At 39.3% G+C, this 22,956-nt stretch overlaps 1 protein-coding gene across 3 annotated transcripts in view; it reads left to right on the plus strand.

Moving 5' to 3' along the window:
* The window catches only part of MSRB3 (methionine sulfoxide reductase B3), a 161,612-nt gene that overhangs the window by 64,619 nt on the left and 74,037 nt on the right, over positions 1-22,956 (plus strand). For all 3 annotated transcript variants that reach the window (XM_040637227.1, XM_040637228.1, XM_008684250.2), the window contains one exon: positions 15,547-15,575. In XM_040637227.1, coding sequence (XP_040493161.1) covers positions 15,547-15,575 — 29 coding nt within the window. The remainder of the gene's footprint in view (positions 1-15,546; positions 15,576-22,956) is intronic.

Raw genomic sequence — 22,956 nt, forward strand, 5'->3', positions numbered from 1 at the left:
GGGACACCTGGGTGGCTCATTTTGGGTAGTAAGGAGGGCACATATTGCATGGTGCACTGGGTGTTATATACAACTAATGAATCATCGAGCCTTACATCGAAAACCGGGGATGTACTGTATGGTGACTAACATAATATAATAAAAAATCATTATTAAAAAAAAAAAGATTCTTTGAGGGAGAGAGTGAGAGAGAGTGCTCTCAAGCGGGGGGGGGGCGCAGAGGGGCAGCGGGAGACAGAGAAGCAGACTCCCCGCTGAGCAGGGAGCCCAATGTGGCGATGATGTGATGATGTGGGGTAGATGTGGGGCTGGATCCCAGCACCCTGGGATCAGGACTTGAGCTCCTTCCCCCCCCCCCCGCCCCCGCCCGGACCCACGTGCACTCTCTCTCTCCCTCTAAACAGAAAAAAACAACCCCCCCAAAACCCCAGAAGATTAATTTTTTTCTTTCGGGAGATAGGTAAAAAGACTTTTTTTAGGTTAGTAATTGTCCGTCTGTGAGATGAATGTTTACTATTCATTTTCTCGGGTGATCTGGGTTGTTTGGCCTGTGTGTGAGTGTTAACGTGTGCTTGCTTTTGCTGTAGAGCAGGGTTCAGCACATGGCAGCTCTCGTTAGCGCCACTGTTGCTTCCACCATGTGACCATCTTACCGGGTCACACCACCAGCGAGCAGACGAAGGAAAGGAGAGTCCGTTCAAGTCAAAGCAGATGACTGTATTTGTTATGTCGTTACTGTATTTAATAGTCATGGTATAACCCATGAACCCTTCTGCTATTTATGTATCATCTCTGTTATCTTGCATTGTGCTCAGAACAAACCACACTTGTTCATTTGTGCCTCGAGTTGTTTTTCAGTGGTCATTCTAGCTGCAGTTTTCTGCTCTGAGGAAAGTGGGCTTTATGCTGCTGGAGATTTGCACATTTTACTTTTATGTACTCACTTAAGTATATAGTATTAATGGCAGCTGCATGACTCATAGTCTTCGTAAGCATAAATTAACAGCAGTGCCTCTGTGGTCCTCTTTGAGATGGCTCTGGAAGACCACCCAGAAGGGGAATTTACACGAACTGCAAAGGCCCATTCCACGTAAGAAACTGAGCAGCACTGACCAAATTACACCTGCCTCCTCCAGTATGAACCAGCTACCCATTTGCTTCTGATTGAGGTTCGAACTGTTGATCTTAAACTATGAAGGGCTTTATGGGCTGAATTATGGCTACTTTAAACAAGACTTCTTCCTTCAAATCAAGTGCTTTGCACATAGTGAGCACTCCATAAATGCTTTGGACTGTGACTTAATGAAAGTTCACATCCTCTAACGTCTCCAGCTTTGAGGGAAGGCTTTTTGATATAGAATGTTTGTCTTTCGTATTATTTTTACTTGGGCGTGTAATGGAGTGTAAACTTACTGACTTACATAAGACACATCAGTTTAGTGGTGAATCTTTTGAGGTGATTTGCTGGCACAGTCCGAGCAATTCATGAAATCTAAGGTTTTATCGTTGGATTCATGTGAGCAGAAACAATAGCTGTAAAATCAGATATTTTTAGTAAGTTCACCAAGAAAGTGGCAGGTGTATGATTTTTTGCCTGGGGACTGGGTCTTTTCTGACAGATTTTTCACTTGTTTGGTGCTTAGCTCAGTGCTTCCCACAAAGGTAACTCTTTAATGGTGATGTGTAACAACTTGTGAGTGTGGAAGTTTATCCAAAGCAATGGGAAGTTTTTACTTCCTTGTTGGGCAAAGAGTGACTTTGGAAACTACTAATATAAACAAATTGAAATAATTAGAAATGTAGGATGCTTTGTTATTTTAAATAGATGTTTTCTTTGCTTTAAAGGAATGCCATTCAGGTCAGTGATTTGTAGGACCATCTGGATCATCTGGAGAACTTAAATGTAGAGATTTCCAAACTCTTTAATCTGTGCTTTTTAAAAGCTTGATGTAGTTCGGATAATCATACGTCTTCCAGAATCATTGATTTGGGTCCAGGGAACCAATGATTTAATACTTATTTTTATTTCAAAGTTAGGTCAAGAAACATTTTATACCTTCTCTTTCAAGGCAGTTATATACTTTTCTATTAGAAAGTAGGCTTTTAGTATCTTTATGATTAAAAAAATTATAGTAATCTGCGTTCCTGTGAGGAACCACACAGCTTGAAGCTTTATTGATCCTACCAAGTCACACGGAGAAACCAGGAATTAGCAACAAAGAGAGGTGGCAAATGATTCAGAAGCAACCCACTCTTCTCATGTTTCCCCAAGTACTAAACAAAGGTCCTGTTCATTATCTGCCTAGTTACTTGAGCAAAAATTCCGAGAGTCATCCTTGACTGTTCTCTTTCCCTCACACTCCATATCTAATCTACCAATACATTTTGCACTGTGCACTTTCAAAATATATTCTGAGTCTGAGCCCTCATTATATCCACTGCTTCACCATTATCTTTATCATCTTTCACCTGAACTACTGTGATGATCTTTCTGCTTTGGCTTTTTTTTTCCTTAGTAGATTTTATTTTATTTTTTTTTTAAGATTTTATTTATTTATTTGAGAGAGAGAGCATGAGAGGAGGGAGGGCCAGAGGGAGAAGCAGACTCCCCTCTGAGCAGGGAGCCTGATGCGGGACTCCATCCTGGGACTCCAGGATCATGACCTGAGCCAACTGAGTCGGTTAACCAACTGAGCCACCCAGGCGCCCCTAGATTTTATTTTTTGAACAGTTTTAGATTTGCAGAAAAGTTGAAGAGATTGTACAGAGAGATCTCATATACTCTCTTACCCCGTTTCTCCTGTTATTAATATCTTCCATTTGTATAGTATATTTGTTAGTTTATGAACCAATATTAGTATATTTTTATTAAGTAAAGTCCATACTTTATTCGGATTTCCTTAGTTTTTTTTTTTTTTAATTTATTTGTTTATTTGAGAGAAAGAGAGAGAGCATGTGCGAGTGAGTGCAGGCTGGTGGGGAGCAGAAGGAGAGGGAGAATCTCAAGCAGACTCCCCACTGAGCACTGAGGCCCCACATGGAGCTCTATCTCATGACCTGAGCAGAAATCAAGAGTCGGATGCTTAACTGACTGAGCCACCCAGGTACCCCCAGATTTCCTTAGTTTTTACCTAATGTCCATTGACTGTTCCAGGATCTTATCCAGGGTACCACATTACATTTAGTCATCATGTGTCCTTAGTTTCTCTTGACTGTGACAGTTTCTCAAACTATCCTTATTTTTGATGACCTTTAAAGTTTTGAGGAATACTGGTCTGGTATTTTGTAGGATGGCCCTCTATTGGGATTTGTTTGATGTTTTTCTCATGATTAGACTGAGGTTATGTGTTTTGGGGTAGAAGATCACAGAGATAAAGTGCCATTTTAATCACATTATATCAAGGGTACATACTATCAACATGACATCACTTTTAATATTGACCTTGGTCACATGGCTGGGGTAGTGTTTATTAGGTTTCCCCACTGCAAAATTACTCTGTTTCCCCCTTTCCATGCTGTGGTCTTTGGATGGAAGTCACGATGCACAGCCCCCACTTAAGGACTGGGGAGTTATGTTCCTCATCTTGAGGGCAGAGTAGCTATATAAATTATTTGGAATTCTTCTGCAAAGGGAAATGTGTGTCTTTTCTCTCATTTATTTAATTAATCCTTTACTTATGTCAATATGCACTCATGGATATTAGTTTATACCTTGGGTTATAATCCAATGCCACTCTATTGATTTTGTTGTTCACATTGTCCCAGCTTTGGCTATTGGGAGCTCTTTCAGTTGCCTCCTGTGTCCCTTTGAGATATACCCATCAATGTGGGGTTTTTGTTTGTTTTTGAGCCCTTCTCTGCTTTCTAGCACTATTTGATAATCCAGGTTTATCTTGTATATTTCCTGCCCCAGTTCTAGAATCATCCATTTCTCCAACAAGCCCTCGTTCCTTTTATTAGAGAATGGTATTAAAAACCAAGATCCAGGGGCACCTGGGTGGTTCAGTCGTTGAGCGTCTGCCTTCGGCTCAGGGCGTGATCCCGGTGTTGTGGGATCGAGCCCCACATCAGGCTCCTCTCCTGGGAGCCTGCTTCTTCCTCTCCCACTCCCCCTGCTTATGTTCCCTCTCTCACTGGCTGTCTCTATCTCTGTCAAATAAATAAATAAAATCTTTTAAAAAAAACCCACAAAAAACAAGATCTGGGGGCGCCTGGGTGGCTCAGTCGGTTAAGCATCTGACTTTTGATTTTGGCTCAGGTCATGATCTCAGAGTCCTGGGATTGAGTTCTACATCTGGCTCTGTGCTCAGCACGGAGTCGGCTTGTCCCTCTCCCTCTGCTCCTCACCCCCTCCCCCACCCCCACCCTGCCTCAAATAAATAAATAAATAAATAAATAAGTAAGTAATTAAGTAAAATAAAATCGTAACAAACAAACAAACCAAGATCTGGGTGCCAGGTGGGCTCTCTGTTTTGGTTGTTGTTCCATTGTAGTTCCTTTTTCACAAAGCAGAGTAAAAATTTAAATAATTTAAATCAGATTATAATTTGTTTTTTAAAATCTCTGATGATTTATCTTTAAAAATCACAACTCCTTATAATGGCTTTTAAAGCTGAGATCTGGGAGCACTTGGGTAGCTCAGTTGATTAAGAGTCCGACTCTTGGTTTCAGCTCAGATCATGATCTCAGGGTTGTGAGATTGAGCCCAGGGTGGGATTCTGGCTCAGCGGGGAGTCTACTTGAAATTCTCTCTCTCCTTCTGTCCCTCCCCTCCACTCAAGTGCTCTCGCTCTCTCTCAAATAAATAAATCTTAAAAAAAAAAGAACTATATAGAGTAGCAGATATTATTATCTTTCCTTTGCAAATAAAAAACACAACTGATTTTTTAAGATCTAAATGACTTTTTTTAGTGCTTTGTAGATTAGGAATAAACACACTTAACACTGACAATTAGATATTTTCTCCATGGTCTCTTTATGCTTCTTTATGCTTTTCTCTTCCTAATTTTGTGTTGCTTCTTCTGTTTGTATTTAGTGATATCTGGGAAATGAAGGGCTTTGGATAAACATATTCTCTAGACAACTAAAACATGTATTTTAACCCTAAAAATATTAACTAATAATTTTAAAAATAAAATCCTGTCTAAATAACATACTTCTGTGTCTTACTAAGTAGCATAATTAAATGATTAATTTCATGGCTTATAGCTATCATTATTAATATTAAATATTATATTTAACATAGTTTTTAAACATACGTGTTTTTAAGCATTGTGTTATAAAACGATGGTGCAGTGAGGCCCTAATGAGGTACTTCGGGTTCTGTAAAGCGCGGAGGACGGTATTCTTTCACCTCTGCATCTCCCACTGACATCCTCAGAGTCTGTCGAGGTGCGTAGCGTCTTTGCCTCTACACTCATCAGCTCTGGATCGCCCTTGGTGGAGTTTCTTTTGTCGTCTCCCAAAAATTTTAGGATCTGCCATTTATTGTGTCTAGCACTAACCTGCTAGCCACAACTCCCATTGTTCTACTTCTGATTACAACCTAGAGGAGAAATGAAAATTTCCAGGGAAAATAAGAAAACAAATATTATTTATAAAATTGATGTAGGGCAATAAATTTTACCACCTCCCAAGTCGGCCTCATCCCCCAGAGAGCACGGGCCAAGCATGTACACAGCACCAGTGCTAAAGGACCAGGCGAAACCATTGGAAACATTCTCCGCCAGCGGTATGATGAGACAAAGAGCCCATTGATCAGGGTCTTATGTGTGCCTACTGGTGGTCTCTGGTAATTTGCGGGGGCAGCTGCCCTGTGGTCAAAATGCAGGTAAAGCATTTTGGCCGAATGTGGTTAAAAATAGGGAGAATAGAGAAATCGAAATTATATTGTACCTAAAATGGGTTAAAGTGTATAAGGGCTGGAGACATTTTTATTTCCAGCCAATTTCTGGGCTTGTGGCTTTCATTGGAGGTTTGAGGTTGCTGTGTATCTGGCTGAAGCAGAAACGAAGCCTGGTGGTTTGCGAGGGCTGCCGTAACAGAGTGCCCCGGACTGGGAGGCTTCAACAGACATGTACTGAGTCACAGCTCTGGAGCCTACAAGTCCCAGATCAAGCTGTCAGCCGGGTTGGTTTCTTCTGAGGCCTCTGTGCTTAGCTTGTGGGTGACTGTCTTCTCCCGGTGTCTTCAGATGGTCTTCCTTCCCAGTGCGTCTGTGTCTTGTTTCCTCTTCTCATAAGGACACCAGTCGTGCCGGATTAGGGTCCACTTGAATGAACTTCATTTTAACTTAATTACCTCTTTAAAACCCTATTTTCAAATACAGTCACAATACTCGGGGTTAGAACTTCAACACAAGAATTTTGGGAGGACACACGTCAGCTCATAATATGAAGAAGGTGTCCTCTATCCCTTTAACACTGTTTCTTTAGTGCTTTGAATTTATTCCCCATAGCTAAAGCAGCTTTAGTTTAGAGGTTTTATTCTTTCTCGAGATATAAATATACACAAGAAACAATTAAATTATTTTAAAGGAAACATCTGATTAAGTGCTGTAATTATACAGACAGGAAATCATACTGGAATTTAAAGAAGGCAGTTATCAATATGGCCTAGGAAACAATTGTGGAACCTGGGAGCCAAAAACGGCCCTAAGAATTGTCTGTTTTTTCAGTCTTATTCGTCTGTAGTTTGAGTTGCACAGATGGAAATTTTTATCACCTCACACTCACTTTTCCTCTGTTCTCCCCTTTCCCCTTCTCCTTTTCTTTATTCTTGGGAACTACAGAAAAGCTGAGACAGCTTACCTCTCCACGGAGTAGTTTGTATGGAGCAACACTGATTTATTTCAAACGCTTCATTTTACTAATGAGGAGAATGGAGCTCATAAGTTAAATGACTTTTCCTGGTTTCTGAACTTGATTCCAGGTCTCTTGATTCTTAATGCTATGTGTTGGTGAGTGCATAGTGCAACTATTTTATTTTTTTATTTTATATTTTTATTTTTAAAAATATTTTATTTATTTATTTGAAAGAGAAAGAGAGAGGGGGGAGAGCTCAGAGGGAGAGGGAGAAGCAGGCTCCCCTCTGTGCAGAAAGCCTGACATGGGGCTTGATCCCAGGACCCTGGGATCATGACCTGAGCCAAAGGCAGATTCTTAACTAAGCCACCCAGGTGCCTCGAATTGTGCAAGTATTTTAGAAAATGTTTCGCTTGTGTTTTAAGGACAAATAAGATTTCTTCTCTATGTTGTGTAAACAGATCATTTATATTTTTTTGCATTTGCTTTCTATCTTAAATATTTCCAGTTTCTTCAGTTATCTTTATTGCTATCCTCTCTTATTTTTTGTTAGATCATTTTGGCACTCGTATTAGAATCGTATCCCAACTAAGATCACAAGGAGAATAATACATTCTGTTAATAATATGGTGTGTTTATATTAACCAAAATATTGCAAGTTGTACTTGTAGCCATAGGTCAACTTTAGTTAGTATCTTTGCTTAGATAAAAACCTACTTTTTACTCGACTTATAATACATGCCAGAGCCTGACCTAGGAACTTCATAGTATTACACACAGGAATGATAAAAGGTGAATATATTCCTTCCATCCTATAAAGAGTGAAACCGAGACTTACAGCAGTAATTACCTTCTCCAGAGTCACATAGGGTAGCAAGGGGTAGACCTGAGCTGGGCTCTGGTCTTTCTGTCTCCATTGGCTGGCTTTTCTACCATTATCGCCTCAATATTAAGTGCTTCATAAACTCTACCACTCTGCTGCATAAAATCGCCAACAAACATATCAAGGTGGCAGTGATCTCAGTGACAGGTTACAAGGAAAACACAAAAGACCGAACAATACCAGTGGAAGCGGAATTGTGCCCGTGGGGAGCGCGAGCTTACACGGCACGTTGCCTGCAGTGCAGTGCGGTGCCCAATGGAAGAGTCTGTCAGTAACGCCTCACAGTAACCGAATCTGAGTTTCTGGTTAACAGGCTCATGCGAGGCATCTTCAAGCAAGCTTCCTCATGTTTGCTGCTCTTTGGCTATTTTGATTTCTAAATTTATGGGTTGTTTGATTTATTTTTGTCAGTTTCAAAAAAAAAAAATTGAGCCTGAAGTTAATGGACACCTTTTATTTGTACATTGTCTCAGTTTTTAGTTGTGGTAGCTGATGTGTCTTTCAACATTTAAATTTATTTTTTCCTGTGTATTTTTCTGCCTTATGTATTTATAGCATCATATCATCAAAATGTAACATAGAGGCTGAAGTGTTAAACACGATATAAGTAGATACCTCATAACCTAGTACTGCTTTGGTTACAGTATCAGAATATTTTGGGTTAAAAGTAACAGAACTACCCCAGTAAAAGTGGCTTAACAATGACAGACTTGACTAACTCAACACGAACTCTAGAGAAAGGCTGTTCTGCAACTGGAGTGATATCTGTGTTGGCATTTCTGTGATTCTCTTGGCCTTCCCTTCAATATTACAAGATTGCTATAGTGGTTCTAAGTGTCCCAGCCTTAAATAATAACCTCAAAGGCAGAGAACAGGGGGAGAGAGAAAGTAGGAAAAGGGCCTTCTCGAGACCTAAATCACCCCTGTCAGTTTCATGGAGGAAAATCTTTCCAAGAAATGTCCCCGCAGACCTCCCGGTACCTCTCACTGCTCGGAACTGGGCTACCTGCCTGTCCTGGAACCAGCCAATGACAAGGGAGAGGGGGACAACCAGAATTGGCGGAGCCTAATAATGATGCTTTCCTGGGATGGACACAGCTTGAACACCTTTCCAGAACTGGAATTCTGTCGTCCGGGAAAAGGCAGACTGGCTGTCAGATAGGCAACAGAGAGTGTCTGCTACAGTTGTTGAACTCTTTTACCGTATGGCCAAATAACCACAGGAACAGATGCGGGCTTGCAAATCTGATGAGTGCAGAGAAGGAACAGCTGGTGCTGTACGGGTGTAAACTCAGGGGCTTTAATGCCGTCTGGCCACGCCTTTGAAAAGCATTGATGATGATGGAGCTAGTAGGTGGAGAGAGTTTTAGAAGGTAAGCAGGCAGAGGGGTTAAGGGATACTAGAATGAGGTGCTGGGGAGGAGGCATCCCAAGCGGAGGAAGCTTATTATATTTATGTAGCTGGAGGAAGGGGCACAGATATTCACCGCTATTATTACTAGCCCTTAGTTTGATGAAGGCCTTTGAATTACCTTAAGAGGAAGAAGAAATTCTTCAGCTTATAAGTAGGTTCCTGAAATATTGGGATTTCTGAAAATTTTCTATGCTCTAAGGGGACAACAGAACAGGTTATTTGACCTGGACTATTCTAGAAAATCCTGGGTATGGAGTTGTCATATATCAGTCTGTTACTCCTTCTTCTTCCTCTACTAATTTCTGCGGCTAGCATCTTAGATTGACATCAGTTGAAAGCACTGAGAACGGCACTCTCACTTTTCTACATGTTACCTAAAACCTTTTGGCACCCTGACTCCATCAACTTCATGCAGCTCATACTACATGGTTCTCATTAAAAATTTTTTAATTCATTTGAACATTAAGCAAAAAGCAGTTTCTCTGACACTTTATGGGTTCCTCATAAGAGACAATATAATTTTAAAAAATAATCAATAAATAAAAACTTTTGACTTCAATACACGGAACTTTCCTGGACACTAGGTTATTTCCTATAAATAGAAAAGAGTAGTTTTATAAATTTGTGCAGGACTATAGAACTCAACCAAAGTCTAAAACCACCCTCTTTTGAAGATCTACAGTTCTGTTATTAAAAGAGTGTATTCATTATATATTTTAATTATTGAAAAGAATAGTAGTGATACTTAAATTCTCCTAGCAACTACAAATTCATAAAAACTATTCAGGTTGAAAAACTTGGAGTTTTAGTTTAAGCCTTTTTTAGTGTGGTAATATTGTTACAGGTGCTCCGAAATAATAGCGGCTTAAACACGGTAACAGGGGTGATACGGTGCTACACGTGTGTGTACCATCAGCACAAGGGCTGGTAGAAGGCTGATACTCTGATATCAGCTTCTCTCTCATGATCTAAGAACGGCTGCTCCAGCTCCTGGAATCACATCTACATTCCAGTCAGTGTGAAGAAGAGAGGGATGCAGCTTCGTGGAAGGGCATGACTCAGATTGCTCTACCCATCACTTCTGCTTGCATCCTTTTGGCAAGAATTTAGTCACATGGTCACAACCAGCTACAAGAAAGGCAGGAAATATTGTGGGAACTTTGTCTTACTTAGGCAGCCCATGTGCCTATTGAAAACTCGGAGAGTCTGTTTCTAGGAAAAAAAGTGGATAATGGAAATTGGAAGACATAGCAGAGTGTGCTGTATTCGCCATCTTTTGGCGATTGCCAAGGGAACTAGTTGAGTAGTTTTAGCTTAGATGTGAGTATGTAATCAAGGGGTTAAATGGATGTCTGTGCAGACACAATTCTGTTTATGCATCTTATACTCCACATAACCTTACTTCATGCATTTTTATATTCCTGTCATCTAGCTTAATATACTACTGAAAATAAGCACATCATACATGGTTTGGAATGAATCAATGAACGTCCCTTTTTGCCTTCCTAATATAATCTACGTTATGTGGGAATTTTTTTTCACACTTGCCATTTGTTTGTTCCTATCTGTACTTTACTTACTTTTTTTTTTTTTAAAGATTTTATTTATTTATTCGACAGAGATAGAGACAGCCAGCGAGAGAGGGAACACAAGCAGGGGGAGTGGGAGAGGAAGAAGCAGGCTCATAGCGGAGGAGCCTGATGCGGGGCTCGATCCCATAACGCCGGGATCACGCCCTGAACCGAAGGCAGATGCTTAACCGCTGTGCCACCCAGGCGCCCCTGTACTTTACTTACTTTTTAAAAGAGGATTTAGAAGTAGAGATGATCATAGTCCATAGTACAATAGAGACATACTTTGTGTCTTGTATGTGTATGTGTGTATGTAAAATCTGAGAAATCTGAATTAACTTATACCACAGGACCAACTTTCCTTAACCCCCAAAGTGATAGTATTGGCTCTACTGTTAAGTCTTAATTATTAATAGAGTAGTTGTGTGTTTTTTGAAGGTTCAGTACTGTGTCCGAGAATTCTAAAAACATTCTTGTTTTTTAACTGATACCTGACGTCATTAATAAGTTTGTGAAGATGTTTTCTCTGCACTTTATGTGTATATTTTATATATTGACCAGGTATCTCTGGAGAAGAGAAGATAGTCTGAGGAATAAGAGTTTTTTGATATGATTTTTTGCATCTCAAAAGAGGCATCTTATTGAGTTTTTGGCCACTGTACCTGTTTTTAGCCTTCTGTTAACTTACAGATTCATGTGTTCGTGTGTTAATTCCTACTACACATTTTATTTTATTTTATTTTTTTAAAGATTTTATTTATTTATTTGACAGAGAGAGACAGCCAGGAGAGAGGGAACACAAGCAGGGGGAGTGGGAGAGGAAGAAGCAGGCTCCTAGCAGAGGAGCCTGATGTGGGGCTCGATCCTAGAATGCCGGGATCACGCCCTGAGCCGAAGGCAGACGCCTAACCACTGCGCCACCCAGGCGCCCCCCTACTACACATTTAAAATAACTCTTAAATGCCACATGCTGTAGTAAGTTCTGGGAATATGAAGATGGACCAGACCCGGCCTACATCTCTCTGAGCTTAGTGTCTCTGACACACAGTGTGGGGGTTTCTGTGCCAGGCCCCACACCGTGCAGTAACTGAGGGGCAAGCAAGGAGCTCTGGGAGGCAAGGGGGCCAGGCAGCGTGCTGCCGGAATTGAGTGAGTCTTCGTAGTTGAGTAAGAGCTTGTCAGTCCTGAGCTGGCAGAAGGGCATTGGAGGCTGAGGGCGCTGGATGCAGGCTAATAATATGGCAACAGTTTCATTTGGTGAGAGTGAAGGATATACAGTGTGGGTAGAGTTGGAGTGGGAGACCTGGGACCAGGGCCCCTGAGACATCATGCACAGGAGTGCGAACTTGATATCCCTCAATCAGTAGCTTTGAAACTTTTTTGTCTGCGACCCGTAGTAAGACATACCTTTTTACATGATGATTTATCACCAGGCTGGTCCTACCATTTGCATGCCCTGGGCAAGAGGACAAATGGGGATACAAGATAGCTAATTATTTAAGAAGTTATAAATCAAGGCAATAAGCTATTACAAAAGGATATACCAACCTACTTTGACAAATGTACCTTATAACAAAAACAGTGAAAATTGTGTGTAAAACCACTGAAACCAAATAACTGAGAATAGTGCACATTTAAAGTTGATTTAGACTTCCACCAAAAGACTGTCATTCACCCCGAGGAAACGCAGGACGATGGCAACTAGGCCAAGCGGAGGGAAGGAGGAGAAGGCTCCCTCAGCCTTTTCTCCCAATGGCTATGGAGTCTGTCAGAGAACACCTCCTTTGTTTTCTTCTTTATGGGGCAGAAGAGCTCTTCTGTCTGTCCTATGGTTGCCCCTTCCCTGTCCCTACCAACCAGGCACCCGGGTTCCAAGGCCATCTAGACCGACCATGCCAGTCTGAGGGGCAGCCTCCGGCCCCTGGTACTCCAGCTCCCCACTCTCACGGAAGGGTCTGAATTGAGAATTCTCTGAGCAGAAGTGTGGAAGACGAGGGAAGGCATCTTCCCCAATCTTCTTTGTTTGCCCTTCCTTCTGCCCTCAAGTCCAATCTCTCTCCTTCCAGCAACAGCTTTTGGCCACCCCTTGGGCTGGAGGCACACACACACTAGTCGCACAACCTGACTTAAAGAAGGGCCCACCCAGGCTGAGGAAGCCCGCTCAAGGTCATTTGGGTGGAGAATGCTGGGGACCCTGGTACTTGGAACTTCAGATAGAAGGGACTCCTTGCCTGGTGGAGAGGAAGACACAGCCAGAGGAAGGCCCGAGCAGAGGCTTTTTGCTCACTTGTGAGGGTGGTACTGCCCAGCACACACGTGTGCCACCACGCACACACACAAATGCACATCCATGTACCTGAAGGGGGCACAGAACTGCACGTACTCGCAATATGTGAAGTGCATTTGTCTTCTTTTCTATTCCATTTTAGTTCTAAAACAATGCTAGTTGTAATCCACCAAATGGATTTTATAATCCACTATTGGGTCAATTTGTGACCCAAGTTTGGAAAGCTCTGCTCTAGTGGTAATGTGATCAGATTCGTGTTTGGGAAACTTCCGGCCGCTGATGGGATAATAGATTGGAAGGGAGGGCGGGATACTGGTTATGAGATTCTGAGCCAAAGATAGGCTCAAAGATGGTAAAAGTGAGAACAGAGAGGAGGGGAAGTTAGTAGAATCAACAGGTCTTGGTGACTAATTTGATTTTGGGGGTGCAGAGGAAAACTGGAACAATGTCGTGATATCCAATTTCAATGCTGTATTGCAGGGAATTATAGTTGAGGGAAAAGAAATAGAATTCAGCTTAGTACATACACCATTTGAGGTCCCGGGACAACCTCAGGTAGTATTGCTTGTTAGCTGGAGAGAGGCTTAATAAAGTCGAGACTGTAACAGGGCTTTTGGGCTTAGCGATAGGAAGCCACTGATAAACTTTAGCAAGGACGCTTCGTAGTGGCTCAAGGAGTGACTGTAGTGGGAGATCAGGAAAAGAAGACAGACGGTAGAGGATGTAGTTCCTCCCTTCCGTATATTTGATTGCAAGCGCAGGAAAGCAGGGCACCGACTTGAAGGAGGACATTTATTTTGTCCCCGAGCACTTCTCTGTAGAAGGGCGGAGGGCCCTGCAGAAACCCGGATACTGAACATACAGCAGAGAGGAGTCACTCCCGCAGCAGCCTGGTTTCAGGCCGCTGGAGAGAATGCCTTTTATTTATTTATTTATTTATTTATTTATTTATTTATTTATTTATTATTTTTTATTACATCAAAAACCAAGGATATACTGTATGGTGACTAACATAACATAATAAAAAATTATTTTATATAAAAAAGAGAGAATGCCTTTCAGCACAGAAGGGGAGGGAACCGTTGACAGAAGGGAGAACCACTCTTATGCCTGTGAGCAGGCCATGTGGCGGCAGAAGTTCCCCTCGACAGAGCCTTGTTGCGTGCAAGCACCAGGCGCCCTGTACGTGCTGTGGCCAGTGGGGAAGACAGGCAAGGAAACCAGCAGGACGTGGGGCAGGGTCCCTTAGACGGCAGCGCAGGGGTGCTGGAAACAAAGAAGAGGGCACATGGCAGGGCTTTCCAGAACAGGAGAGAGGACAAAAAGCAAAAATGGTCTGCACATGAAATGGTAGTCAGGGACAGGTACGAGAAGGGTTGAGGGGAGGACGGTGGTTAGCCAGAGCTTGGGGGAAATGTGCACCTGGCTCGCGGCGCTGGTTACTGATAACCATGGTGGTCGGAATACTTTTTTTTTTTTTTTTTACATTTATTGACTTAGTTTAAGTATCAGGTGAAACTTCACTTGAGAATACTTGAGAAAATGGGTTTTTATGACAAAGGAAGCTGCTTCTTGCTTCTCCTTTCCCCCTCTCCCCTTTGATGACTTCTCTCGAAACTAATTTAGGTAAAGAAAGCCACTGCTTCCAAAAGTGCTTTGGTACCCTGGCATAATTTCAAAGAAATCTCCTTTCCCACTTAGTTAACTACATTTCCCCAGGAAAAAAAAAAAAGTCTTCTCTGTCAATGTAACATCCCTTAACAGGACTCCTGCTGGTGGGTTCTTGTATCTTGCTGTGGCAGCTGTGAACATATATACTATTGATTGTTAATGTGTGATATAAATCCGACTGGAGCATGCCCACTAATTGGTTTGAGAGCTAGATATAGACAATGCTGTCTTATAGTAGCCTGTGTAGATAGGCCTAGTCACAGGGTTAATTCTGCTTGACAGCACACCAGCAGCATCTTGAGAGTAATTACCCAGCAGAAGTTTTCCCACAGCCGAGCTGAGAGCTTCAAAGGCTTCTGAATTTACAACCAGTATTAACCTATATCTGAAACATCATGTTCCCACAAGGGCTCAGATTTTTTTTTTCTCCTTCTTATTAAATGTATGGGGTTACTAGGTTCATTTACTCGGTGAAGAACTCAGTGAAAAAGTACTTGGTGTGGAATAATTGAAAATCTTTAATAATAAGGAAAGAGGATAAATTTAAATTTGAGTTTTTTATTGTTCTACTGTATTACGGAAACAACTTAATCTGCCTTTTTTGGGGGTCCATAATTTATTCTCCTTCCCTCGAAACAAATTAAAATCTGTGCTATCTCTACAGATAATGTGCATGTTTAGGGGGCCTAGGATACTGCATACATCTGAAATAGTTAAAATAGATATGTATTTACATTTTAGTGCATATCTAATACATAATAATAGTTAAAATAGATATGTATTTACATTTTAAAAAGCGATTTTCCTTGTTGACCAAAAGTACTGAAATCTATGATCATTGCAACCCCTCCCACAAAGTATCAGTTGCTCTTTAATAAACAATTTTTATGTTGTAAAAAATTTCTTTCTCTTTGCAGGTCAGAAAGCAAGTTTGACTCCGGTTCAGGTATGTTTACATTAGTAATGTTATTCTGAGTATATTTTATTTACATTATTCTCTGAGGAGTAACTCATCAGATCAAGAACCTTTTTGATTTTAAACAGACTAGGCAGCCTCTTTTCAAAACATGAACCCCACCTCAAAGCAGGGCTATTGGCTGCTTGGAATCATAACTTGAGATGTTCACTCTGGGATGCTTGATAGTTCTGCAGTAAACATTAAATGCCCTATATCTGCAGAGTTTCATTTTAAAAGCAGAAGTAAGAATTGTACATACTTATTGCTCAAAACAGAATATTATTCTCTGAGTAGATAAAGTATCCTGAATGATTTGAAGATTATGTGCAAATAACTTTTCATCAAATGTGGGTAATAAACACATTTAATACAGCAAACTATAGTTTATGTGCTGCTGAAGCAAGCACTAATCCAGAAAACTATAAAGAGTTTTAGCCAATAGAAAGAGAAATTGGTCTATGATTTGTTAGTTTTTTAAAAATTTGTTTTGTTGGGGGGGTAATGGAAAACTAAGGTCACCTTAAGCCATTATTTGGTATCTATCAAGACAAAATTTACATTTTCAGAAACAGTGGCATATCAACCTCATTAGATGTCTTCTTTTCATTAAGCAAGAATGTAGCCATATAATCCTTAGGTTAGACTGTGTCTTTATGTCATTTGCTGACATTTATGTGCTCCACAGTGACTAATGGTGTTTATAATTAAAGCACAAAAATTGTCTCATATTCATACAAGGGAATTATGACCTTTAGTGAACTGTTAATAGATAAATAAACATTGATTTTCAATTCCAGGAGAAAATTATTTGCAAGGAAACATATAATTTATTGAATTTAAAAGTAGCATTCTTTGAGTTCCATTATGTTTTAATTTTTGAAAAAAGTTTTGTTTATTATGCTTGCAAAGGAACCAAGGACTATATATATTCTTTTTGGTTGTGACGTTAGGGAGCTAACGTGCTTTTCAAAGTCTTTAAAAGCCTCATCTTTCTTTTATTGCATACTTTTATGAATGTCTCCAACTTGATGAGACTCTTTAAATATGAAGTCTGTACATTTGAGTTAACAATTTCGCCTAATTTGAGAACCATGATTCCAGAAGTCTGTCCGTTCTCTGTGTTCTTGGGCTTCTGAATCACACCTGACAGTAAGAGCATAAGATAAACATTTCTGGTTTACAATATTGACTAAATGGAGCCTAAAGGCAGGGTGGCATTATATCAATGATTTGACTTTTTATTGACTCATAGGAGGTGACTCAAAATATGGTGAAAAGTCTTTGTCACTTTTTTAAATATTAAAATCTTTAAGTATAATAAAAAATAAATGGAGAAAGTTGATGGAATATGAATTTTTACATCAAAGTGTTAGGTGTCTTTTTCTATCATTGCCAGTAAGTCACCAAATATTTATTAAGAGCCTACTTTGTTATGATCTTATTTAATTCCCTAAACATCAGGTCAGAAACTGGTTTTAGGGGAAAGGATCTGGAACATAGCTCTTAAAAATGAAAAAGTCCACCAGCTTCCTTTTGAAGGGAAAACCTGGAAATCGTGTATAAAATTGAAATATTAGGCAGCTGTTGTCAAAGTCAGAAAATTTATGTTGAATTTTCAAATCCAAATTAAAGTGTGCTGCTAAATTCCTGTAGTGATAGTTATAACATCTGTCCAGACACACATCTTTCACTCTTGTGACCAAAGATTTGTTCATGATTCTTATTTTTTCCAAGTCCTAATTTTTAAAAAAATGTTTATGATGGACAACATCTGCATGTCTTTGAAAACTACAAAGTTCTGTACTCTGAAAAATCTTACGGGAAATACTGATTAAAAGTTTATTTATTCTTTTAATTTTGAATTTAAATATGTTGTGGAAAGAATTCAGATGGTTTCAAATTAAGAAACAGGTAATTATGTTTTCTTATAACCTCTTTTAGCTTAGTATCGGATGAGGGAATCATGACAAAGGAAGCTAGAACTGTGTTCTTTGGCATGCTATATCATGCAAATTTGGTTAGAAATAGGATGGCATATTGGAACAATTAAATGTATGACTTTAATAGGTTCAGATTTTCTATTGTTCATCAAATACAGAAAGTAAACTAGCTCTGCTTAATGTTGTATACAGCTGTGACAGTGTTCCTGACAAAGTAAGATTTTTAAATGTAGGAAGATGCCAATCTTACTAAGAAAAAAAAAACACTTAAAAAATAAATAGTATGGTTAATGACTCGCCATAAAGGAAAGGATTTCAAAGTAAACTTTTACACATATATATGCATGTATATATATATCTCCCCTCCCAAGGAAGGAACCCAGCTTATGCAGGGCTTACTGCACATTTGCAATTTGTGTAAATGAGTTTCTGACTGTGGAGTGAAATTCACGAGGAAGGAAGGAAAGTTTTCATTGTCGGCACATGTGAAAAATGTCAGTTGTTGAACACATACCCAAACGATCAACCTAGAGAGCGGTTTAATTTTTTTTTAATCAAAATTGTATCAACTTTTTTTTCTATGAAAGCAAATCCACGAACAGCTTGTGTGTGTGTGTGTGTGTGTGTTTTGTTTAAAAAAATTTATAATGAAATATTTCAACTATATATAAAAATAGAGTGTGGAATAGTGACCAGCCGCATAGCCATCATCTGGATTTTACAATTGTTAATGATTAGCCATATACATTTCACTTTTCTTTTTCTTTGCTTCAACTATTTTAAAGTAAAATACATTTCATGTCATTTTTAAAGCCTGAAGATTGTAGATTGCCTTGACTTAGTGAAAGAGATAACTATTTTTCTGAGGTTTTCGTTTGTCTCAGATCGTGGCATTACCATGTCCACATGTAGTTAAAAGAGACGTCGAAAGTTCTATTTGTGGTGAAGGTTAAGAAAGCCTTCAACCAGAAGGTAGCGGCACTGAATTAATTCTGATCCAAGAACCCCAGGACTGTTCTGTCCTCAAGATTCATCTGATTAACCCTTTGGCTGCCATCTAGCTGTGTCCTCTGTGTCCTGAGGTATATACTGATTAAACTCTGGTTCTGTTGATTTGTAACTCAATCGCCGCAAGTTTTTGGCTTTGCTGATTGAGAGCAATCAACCCGCCTTCTTTCTAAAGGAGTTTTAAGGTTTCCATTTTAAGATTGTTTCCTAGTTGACGTACTAATGTTACTTGCCTGCAATCGTGTGCAGTTGGTGATTTTACTAATAGAGCAAAACAGACTTCCTTTTATGTTCAGAAGTAGCAAGAAGCTACGCTCTTCTCCCCACCTCCCAAGAAGGGAAGTGAGTTGATGCTGGGGGAAGCAGAGCATTGAGTTTAAGGTAGTGATTAAACATGAAAGCTATATATCAAATCTCAGGAGAAACATGCTTTTGAAAGAGGCAGGGAACTGTGGAGCGTATTGCATGATAGGCTATGTAAACAGAGCCCTGGAGGTCAGTGTGTGGATGCAAACCAATTAAATAAAGAAATTACTGGCTTTGCTTTCTATCATCTGGATGGGGAGGACCACAAGTCAACATGCACAGGGTTGAAGTGTAAACTTTGCTTGAATAACTTTTAGGCACCTCTGGAAGCGTCATTAACTCTTTCAATTCACTACCAAGGTTTGGTTTGGTTTTGCTTTGTTTTTAAATTTAATCAAAAGAAGTTAAAATCAACAACAAAATATATGCTCTCTTTGCCCTTCTGTACGTGTCCATTAGCAAAGGTGCTAGTGATGAGTAGAATGGAAGAGAAAGCTGAGGATGAACTGCTGAGAAGAGCGGAGTGGACTGTGCAGTCAGATTTCAAGAACGCGCACATGTCTTTTAAAAACAACCCATTTGGAAAAGCAGAGCTCTTGCAGAATAACTGAAAAAAGATGTTTTCCTCTTCTCCTGAATACTGGGTATAAGGCAAAGCCGTAGTTGGAATTTATCAGTCACTACATAACATCAGGATAGTGTTATTTCTGTCCTATTAACATAGAATAGTTTTCTGACCAAGAAGAATCTGAAGCCTATAAGTTCATAACGATATGTTAGGGACTGCCTGGAGTCTAATTCTGTGGTCTTAACCTTCTCAGGCAATGTTGGATGAGAAAATGAAATATCAAGTTAAAATGGTATAGTTTCATGGTCCATAAACATTCAAAACAAAGATTTTTTTTTTCTTTCTTCTGTAGAGTCATGTTGGCTGAGAAAGTGAATAAGCTTATGTTTAGTGCTTGTTGATTCTGGGCTGCTTGGAATAGCTATCCTAAGGAAATGGGCTCACAGAACACAGCAACTCAAAGTATAAGATTTCATGAAAGCAAATTATGGAGGATTAAGAAACCTAATGAGCATGGTTTAGTGTGGAGAGTAGAGGAGGGAGCTCACTATTAAATAAAGCCCAAGAGTGTACAAGGTTAGGAGATCCTAAAAGACACGATAATAAAAGGCACAACAGAATATAATTATCCTGAAGAAAAAAAAAAAAAAAAACAACAAAAAACCCGAGGAACAAAAAGCAGCTAGTGTCGCTTTTAAGATCTGTGTAAAAAGGACTCTACACCAGGGTAAGGAAATCAAAGAATAGAATCAGTTAAAGCTTGAGGCAAAAACGTAAGGGCAGTGAAAAATACAGTGGACTATTAATGGTGGTCACTAAGTTGAAGGGAAATGAGGAATTTGAATATAGTACAACTAGAGTTTTGAAGGCTTTGTGAGCAAATGAGACAGGCTGCCTAGCATAGTAAGGTTTTCTCAAGAAATTAATAAGGGAAACGTTTTCAGATCTTACCAATGTGGATTTTATGTTGACAATACTTTTCAGCTGCTTCAAATCGATTTTGTCACTTTTAGTGTCTTATTTTTGAAGGGCTCGTAACAACAAAGAGCAAGGAAATACAATATAAATCTCTAGACAAGTATTGAAATCTGTCTCTGGGCATCATTCAGTAGTAGAAATAAGACAAATATTGTCTATTCATCTGTTCATTCATTCACCCTATGTTTATCAGGCATACTGTAAGCCATACCTAGACGCTGAGCTTATAGCTGTGAACAGGGTGGATATAATTCATTCTCTCCTAGAATCTTACAGCTAGTTGGGCCATTATACAAGTTCACATGGATTTCTTTGCCTGTTTCGCTGAGAAGAGCTAATAAGGGTAAATTTAGATCCAGATGGTGAATTGAAGAACTCACAATGTTTAAACATAAGCTAATATATTTTAGGTTGTGACAAATTTACCTTTCTTTACTTTATTTGAACCATATCACTTTGGTTTCCGCTTTGACTTTTAAGAGACCAGCCTAATAATGCTACTGGTTAGTGTGTAGTTTTTCTCTGGCTTTTAATAAGGAGTGACATTTCACATTTGATTATCATTAAAAGAGATTAACTTACAAGAGAACAATGACAAATGTTGGCGAATATTGTTCTCTTCTTCACTTTTATTTAATTTTTAATTTATTCTTTTACTGGATCCTAATCAGGGTTGGCCTGAAAAATCGGGCAGCCTTCTTTATAACAATCTTACTGAATCATGTAGAAGCAAGTAGAGGGGACAGAGCCTTTCATCTCCTTTTATTAAACTAAACACCAGGAAGCAGCAAGGCATAGCAGCCAAGTGCAGAGGTTTGGGATCTGATAGATCTGAATGAAAACTCTCCTTATTTCTAATAATTTTCAGTTGGTTTTCTTGGATTTCATGTATACCATTACGTTACATATTTAAATTATGTTTTTCTTTTCTTCTTATTTAGAATTGGAGCATTTAAAGCTACAAATTTCCTTCAAAAAGCTTTAGCTTTTTTTTTTATATATATTGTATTTAAAATAGTTGCAGTTTTGGCTTTCTTTTGGACACAATGATTACTTGGGAAAGTGTTTTACATTTCCATATGTTCTACTTTCCACTTTTGTTTGTAATTTTCAGTTTCATTGCTTGGTGGTCAAAGAATGTAGCCTTACTATTTTTTAGTAAGTCTATTATTCAGTACTTATTGAAGTTGTATTTTTTGGCCTAACATATGCTTAATTTTTGTAACTCTTCTTTGGGTGATTCAAAACTATATTCTCTGAAATATAAAGGGTTTGGTACATAGTTATTTTATCAGTCTGAGTCATGATTTATATCATTATTTATTTAGTTTCTATTTTATCTGACAAGGACTTTGAGAGGAGAAATACTCTGTCATTTGATTTCTTCTTCTTTTTTTTTAATCTGAATTCTGTGTTGTCAGCTTCCGGTCCTCTCTGTTTTCCGGCACCAGCCATCTTGCGTGGGCCATGCATTGCACTTGTCCTCCTGTAGAGGACATTATTCCAAAGCAGTGCCCAAGGAAACGAAGGCTCCTCTCAATAGGAAACTTAATATTATCCCAAATTTGTATGTGAAGCAAGACGTTGTTTTACCACCTGTAAACACCGGTGCTTTCCCCTTCCTTTTTGTCCTCAACACCATCCCATAGCTTTGTTAGGAAAGAGGCTCTGAGACATTATCTTTTAAGGTTCAGCTCCAGCATTGTCCCCTCAATTAAATCTAGCCATCCTTAACACCTCCACTGCAGTTAATCATTCCTTCCTCTGTGCAAACACTGGATCTTTAAATGGATTTATTATAGCATTTATGATCGTCTGTAATCATTGTGTGAATCTTTTCTTTCTCTCCAAGTCTGTGAGTTTTTTGAAGGCAGGAACCATGTCTTACTCCTTTTTATAAACTTGGTATCTGGTATGAAATAGTCGATAAACAAAAATTTCATGAGGCCGGGAATCTTTGTCTGTTCTGTTCTTCCAGTTGTGACAGAAACACTTAACCAACTACCAAAGATTTACTCTCCCCTTTCACAGTGTAGAGTTGTTGCTAGGAAGTGGCTACAATCAGAGATGACAATTTCCCACCTCTCTCCATGCATGTGGGGACATATGACTAATTCTCTCAATGGAGTATGTGTCATTTCTGGGTTAAGGGGATCAAGTATCCTGTATATTCCACCTCTCTCTTCCAAAATACGTCAGAGGTACACGTTGAACATGATGGCATCACAGTATGGAAGGAGTCTGGATCCCTGAGTCATACTTGGAAGAGATCCGATACTCAGGAGAGCCCTTCAGTCCAGAGCATCTTCATTGGCCTTTATGTAGAGGGAAATAAACTTTTATTGTAATAAGCCACTGAGATTTTGCCATTGTTTATTATGGCAGCTAGAGTCACATATCCAGATTAGCCTGAATACTTCCTGCAAATTGTTGGTACTTAATGATCATTGCTGGATAAATGATACAAATTCATTTAGGGATTATAATATCTAACCCAAAGATGATCCTTTAAATGAAGGATCATAGAAATATAATATACTGCGTTCTGTATAATCACCAGTTATCAATT

The sequence above is a fragment of the Ursus maritimus genome, unplaced genomic scaffold (assembly GCF_017311325.1).
Source record: "Ursus maritimus isolate PB19 unplaced genomic scaffold, ASM1731132v1 scaffold_21, whole genome shotgun sequence".
NCBI lineage: Eukaryota > Metazoa > Chordata > Mammalia > Carnivora > Ursidae > Ursus > Ursus maritimus.